At 43.4% G+C, this 6,000-nt stretch overlaps 1 protein-coding gene across 1 annotated transcript; it reads left to right on the plus strand.

Annotated features, from left to right (window-relative positions):
- Nucleotides 1–1,565: 1,565 nt before the first annotated feature.
- On the plus strand, nucleotides 1,566–3,917 carry LOC134069694 (uncharacterized). The gene is made up of 6 exons (XM_062525722.1): nucleotides 1,566–1,611; nucleotides 1,694–1,730; nucleotides 1,818–2,970; nucleotides 3,089–3,429; nucleotides 3,642–3,674; nucleotides 3,764–3,917. The coding sequence occupies exons 2-6, from the start codon at nucleotides 1,725–1,727 to the stop codon at nucleotides 3,839–3,841; spliced, it is 1,611 nt and encodes a 536-aa protein (XP_062381706.1). The 5' UTR covers nucleotides 1,566–1,611; nucleotides 1,694–1,724; the 3' UTR covers nucleotides 3,842–3,917.
- The last annotated feature ends 2,083 nt before the right edge of the window (nucleotides 3,918–6,000 follow it).

The following is a 6,000-nucleotide window of genomic DNA, read 5'->3' on the forward strand; positions in this document are numbered from 1 at the left end:
AGAGGACACATTTCGTTATGGCCAAAATACACACAAATCAACAAATGTATCTGTAATGGACTCAATGAGGATAAGTGAGGCAACATTAACTTGAAACATGATGTGGGAGGTCCACAGGAGACAGACACACTATAGGCAGAAATACATTCAGAGGTGCAGTACACAATTCCTTTACTTAAGGCAAAGTATAGATACACCTTATCAAATACTACTCCTATACAAGTGAAAGCTGTTATGACAAAATTGTACAGAAGTACTTGATTTTAGCTTACCATGTGATAGGCTATGAAGATCGAGCTATGTGGTGAATATCAGATGATTTTTTAATTTCATTCCCAATTTACCATGCTAATGAAGGATATTTTGATGAAGTATCTGCTGTCACTATCATTACCATAGCCAAGTTCAAATTGAACAATTGAACAAAAATTGACTTCAATAATAGGCTACTTGTAATCTATTGCATTATTGCATTTAATCACTTCAAATGTGCTCAATGTACTTCATGCCCATATTTCAACTGGAATGGAGTAAAAGACACAAGTTTAAAAAAATATTTTAATACTCAAGTATAAAGTAGCCTACATATAAAATTCTACTCCAAAATCATACTTTAGTACAGTCAAAGATACTTAAATACCCAGTTATCATCAAGTAAAGGTTCTTTACGGTTACGAGTCACTGGTGTTACTTTACGTAAGCTTTGATATAAAATCATCATACAAATTCTATAATGTCTGATAAATGAAACGAGGCTGTGGATTTGAGCCTTTCTTCATAGACCTTCAGGTATTCCAATGAATACCAGTAGAAGTCCACCAGTGATGTCATTAGTATGTTTGCTTGTGTTTCAAAATAAGACACCAGTGACATGACTCCCTGGACATTTCCATTTTAAATAAAATGATCATATTCATTTCATTTTTTTGCATTTAAATATTGCTTCATAAATTAATGTGATAGTTATGCATGTATTATTGCAGTTAAACTATTTCAGCAGGCTTTTTGTTCTGCTTTGATTGAATCCTATAAAATTGATTTAAAAATAAATACACTTTGGCTCAAAAATGGTTTTCCTTAGAAATACGAAGAAATTGCAACAATTAGGTTTTTTTTTTAAAAGTGCAACATCTATGTCAGAACAAAAAAAAAGTTTTTGTAGAATGACCCATTCATTTCATGTAGCTGTAAATTAAAGATTCTAGAACAGAACTAGAACTAGAAGCTTTGCTGTAAACATGCATAGATACACGTGTTCTAATCTATGTAAACATGCACTATGATGTCATCATCATTGTTACATCATAAACACAAATGCTCCATTTTTATGTGTTCCAAAAAAGTGCTCAAACACAAAGTGCCAGACTTCTGCAAGAATCAGTAGTTCATGACAGTGTCTACACTTTATAAACTTTCTATTGACAATATGGATGAACACGGCCTGCAACACATGAATAATCAGTACAATGTAAGTCCGGTAGGAAATAACTATAAATATAATATACTGTATATAATTATATATAAATATAGAATTGTATTTTTTTGCTATCCTATAACACAGGTAGGCAAATCATTCCCAGCTGAGTCATTCCTGGATCAACTCTCTTGCGTGTAAGTTAAAGAGGGGTATGTACTGTATCACTGAAATACTGTTCACTCTGACATACAATATTAATTATTTCTCTATTTTCAGGCATAGAGAGTCCATCAGAAATGTGCTACAAATGAAGGTAAGAAACTAATAATCTGCAACTCATCTGTGAAATATCACGGCTTCTTCAGATCTAATATACTGTACTTCACCTGTCTTTGTTCAGCACCTCACCATGGTGGAGCTGATCCAAACCTGTGATCGGATCAGCAGCTGGGTGTATGCTGCCACCAAAGAGGTGATTCTGCCTGCCATCACCAAATATGAGGCTGCGGTCCACATTAACGGTTATACCCCCTGCCCCATAGTCAGGAGTCTGCCCAACACCGTGAAGATGGCCGAGAAGACCCCCACCAGGAAAATGGAGCTTCAAACTCCAGGTGAAATTCTCTCCTTAGCAGTGCGTGGAGCACGGTCCAAGATGCAGGAGGCTGCCTCTCTCAGGAGGCCCCTCCCTGTTCAGCGTGTCCTCCTCCTCGAGTATCAGGCGGCTCGCGCGCTGCAGGTCAAGAGAGACGCACTGAGGCTGGAGGGCCCCGCCGAGAGCGGCACGTACGGACGCAGCCGCAGCACCATCGATGAGGAGAACGCCCCGCTCCTCGAGGAAAGCTTGACTGAGGAGGCGGCCATCACGGCCGACAGCATATTCACCTTAGTTGTGTCCATGGCACCATCTGGCAAGAGCCATTTGGAGGGTATTGAGCGCTCGGACATGTCCCATTCTGTGCCACTGGCCGGTTTGGGTAAAGTCTTTGTGGGAGTCCAGCGGGGGGCGCATCACACTTTCCCCAGGGCCCTGAGCTGCCGAGTATATCAGATGCTCCTGGACACCCTTTTGGGGAAAATATCATCTATCCCTGACTGCCAGACCAAACCCATTCTAGAGGAAATGGCAAGCCACTGGCGCCTGCACAAAGTCTTCTTCTCCTCTGTGCTCTGCAAGTTCATGGAGAGGGCAGTGAAGAGCCTTTTGGAGCTATTCCTGGGTTTCCCTGAGACACCACGCCAGACTGGGGAACTTCGCGAGGTGTATTGGTGGATCTATGGAGATGGACGGATGTCATCTGCCAGTGGTACTATGGACGACGACTCCTCTTTTGTGTCGGAGTCCAGCCTGCTGTGCCATGAATTGGAAGTCCCGGAGACCATCCAGGACGACGGAGATGGACAGAGATCATTTGCCAGCGGTGCTCTGGACGACTCCTCGTTATGGTCGGTGTCTAGCCTGCTGGGCCGTCATGAACGGGAAGCCCTGGAGGCCTTAACCGGTGTGGTGGTCAGTCAGGCCAGGGATGACCTCCGTAACAACCGTCAGAGGGGTAAGTAAACCAGTCACACCTCACAAAGCTTATTATTCCATATTTCAATGTTAGCTGAACTTGAAAACAGCCTTTTGTCGTAGCACAGTGTGTTCATATCATTGTATTTTGTTCACAGGCACAGCTTCTGTGTTCAAGAGGTCCAACTCTAAGTCTGTGGCAAACAATCCCCCCGAGCCTGGGAAAGAGGAGCTGCCCACAGTCCCTCAGGTCTCCTCTTCTAATGCAAACTCTGGGATACCAAAGATGTGTGACAATAACGTGGGCTCTCAGGATACCATGATGGATGTGGGGAAGAGCTCCTCCTCCATTCCGTCCATCCCTGTTTGTCCCGAGGAGCAGAAAGGGACACATGTCTGTGACTCAGGCTCAGGTGTGGGGCAAATGCAGCAAGATGAGAAGACGCCCTCCTCGCCTAAAGTGTGCAGGACCAAGCGTTTCAGGCTTTTCTCATCCAAGGTAATTGGCTAGCTATCACCTGTTTAGAGGCAGATGCGATAGATGGCATAAGTGCTCATGAATTTTAGTACATTCAGCATTTTATGTCTGCATAGCCACACTTGGCTTTGTTATCAACCTAGGCCTCCAAGCGGTTTTCAAAGTATTTCCAAATATATTAAATAATAATAATAATAATAATAATAATAAAAATAAATATTTGTTTTCCACAGCGCCACAATAAAGTGCTTCCAGTCTTCTCTCCAGTAAGTGTCATTGTATGATTTTATTCTTAATCAGTGACTGAAGATAACATGGATCTGAGCTGATCATGTATTTTGGCCATTCTTTACAGGTTCAGACCAACTCCAAGAAACCATCTTTCTTCTCCCGCATGTCTACAGCTCTCTCTAAGGCCTTCTGCTTTAAGTAGAGATTGAGTTCAGCGAGACATGGACAAAAACTCAGTGTGGAATTGTACCATCCTTTCCCTAATCTCTGCCCTTAAACATCCCAGATAAATGAATAAATTAATTGGTAAACTTATGCTTTGTTGTGTTGATGATTCTGACAAATGTCAGTGGATCTCCTACTGTATGCATAGAGCCGTTTTAGTCCCTCATACAGTAGCATAAGAAGACAAGCACTTTATGACAGCCCGGTGATGGTGCTCCAGGAGGAGTAGACACAGCTGTTAGGACACGGTGTGTAGGCGGAGTTACACTGGAAACAAAGTGAATACCAAAATAACTCAAGTTCACATCACCCATGTGCACACAGGCAATGTTAAACTAAAACAGAAACAGGGAACAGAAAGAAACGATAAAGGGCATACCAAACACAACTGCCCGCCACGGCAGGTCCTGGTGCTAGAGGAGGGGGCAACATACTGTAGGCCTTGGTGCTGGTGGTGCTTGTGCCTCTGCCGTTATCTCCTGATGGAAGATGACCACGGCCAGATTACACACTTGTGACAATGGCCACACCAGGCCTCAAGGACGTTGAATGGAGGTCGTCTCTGCAGCCAAAATTGTCCTCTCTTGCCTCTAATTGGCAGGAGCAGGGTCTGCCACCTGGCTGGATGCCTTTACCCACCTGTCCTAGTCGCCCGACTGTCCGATGACCGACAATCCTGGCCCTGACGGAGTGAGCGTGGAGGTGATCAATATGGGCTGTGCTGAAAAGCTCCCCCTATGAAATCTGTCAAGACATCCTCAATCTGAGCATGAGGCTAGGAAGGGTTCCTCTCTGTCTAGTTGCCTTTTCACCCAGTCAGCTGTCATATTTGGAAGGAGTCACTGCGGTGGAGGAACAGGAACAGGTACAGGGACCAGAGAAAGGCTGGATGGGCGCTGGGTGGTGATTTGGGAGGTCTGAATAGGTGAGGAGCTAAAGAGTCGAGTCAGTTTAAAAGCAAATTGAATTGTAATCGTAATCGTTGAATCGTAAGCCTTGGTCACGCTGTCTTCACTCATACGGCTGGTAGTCTGATTATAGCTATTGATCATCCTCATGCCAATGCCGTTACACAGCACACCTGACACTTTCATTAGGCCTAGACTGAAGTATAGCTTTACATACAGAGGGACACATTGTAATAAGTGGTACGTATGTAAAAGAAATGACAGCCAAGCTTTTCCAAGTAACCTAGCCTGGTGTAGGTCATTTTCTGTGGCCTGTGTACAGTATCATAGAATGTAACTGATGGAGTGTTGATTGAAGACAGTCTGCATCACACCAAACTGTTTATGTGTTGATTTCATTTGCCTACCAGTGTTGACATGGTTTAGCCTGCTGCTTGATCTTTGAAGTCTGTCATCTGAAGTCTGCTCTGGCCTTCCTCTTAATCGTAATCCATTAGATTATAGAACAGCACACACATCAGCCGATGACATGCCTGGTAATACTGAAGACTAATTTGTCTGGAGTGACTGATATGATCTATTCAGCCATATAATATGCTAGAATAATACATAATGTGTAAATACTCTTGGTTACCCTATATGCATGCAATCTCTTTGTTTCAGTCACTCAAATCAAGGCTAAATGAGTCCACTAGGGGGAGCCACTGCCATGAAATTAGCAAATTCCGTCTCCATGCTTTTCCTTGGACCGATCTTAGCTTTCACTTTTCTTTCCTCACTTACTTAACAAACAGCCTTCAGGTGTGGGTATTTCATTTAAAATGCATAGGCCGTTCTAAACATTCTAATTTAAACAAATTTTCACTGGCCTGAAAAAAAGCCTGAAGAGAAACAGGTTGGCCTGAGGCCTCGGACTGAGTAACGTTCAGGTAAACGGAGAGAGGGTGAAAAGGCCTTCATTGCAGAAACACAAATTTGATCAAATGGGCTATAGGTCACGTTTGGAGGGGAGCGTAAGGGACAGCATTAATGTGACCAAGCGCAAATTAAATCCACCCTCATCAGTCACAATTAACTGGACATCAAGCCAACCGGACACGCTTGGCTAAAAGATGAGGAAATACCCCCTCCTCCGCCTACACACACACACACACACACACACACACACACACACACACACACACGCACACAACCTTTCTTTCATTAGCCTCAAATATTATTCATTGCC

The sequence above is a fragment of the Sardina pilchardus genome, chromosome 22 (genome assembly GCF_963854185.1).
Source record: "Sardina pilchardus chromosome 22, fSarPil1.1, whole genome shotgun sequence".
In the NCBI taxonomy this organism is placed as follows: Eukaryota; Metazoa; Chordata; class Actinopteri; order Clupeiformes; family Clupeidae; genus Sardina; species Sardina pilchardus.

Bases quoted from the DNA above. Each gene is read 5' to 3' on its own strand.
- LOC134069694 (XM_062525722.1), top strand. The intron at 2,971-3,088 runs GTAAGTAAACCA...TTTTGTTCACAG, and splicing joins CCGTAACAACCGTCAGAGGG to GCACAGCTTCTGTGTTCAAG. The intron at 3,430-3,641 runs GTAATTGGCTAG...TGTTTTCCACAG, and splicing joins TCAGGCTTTTCTCATCCAAG to CGCCACAATAAAGTGCTTCC.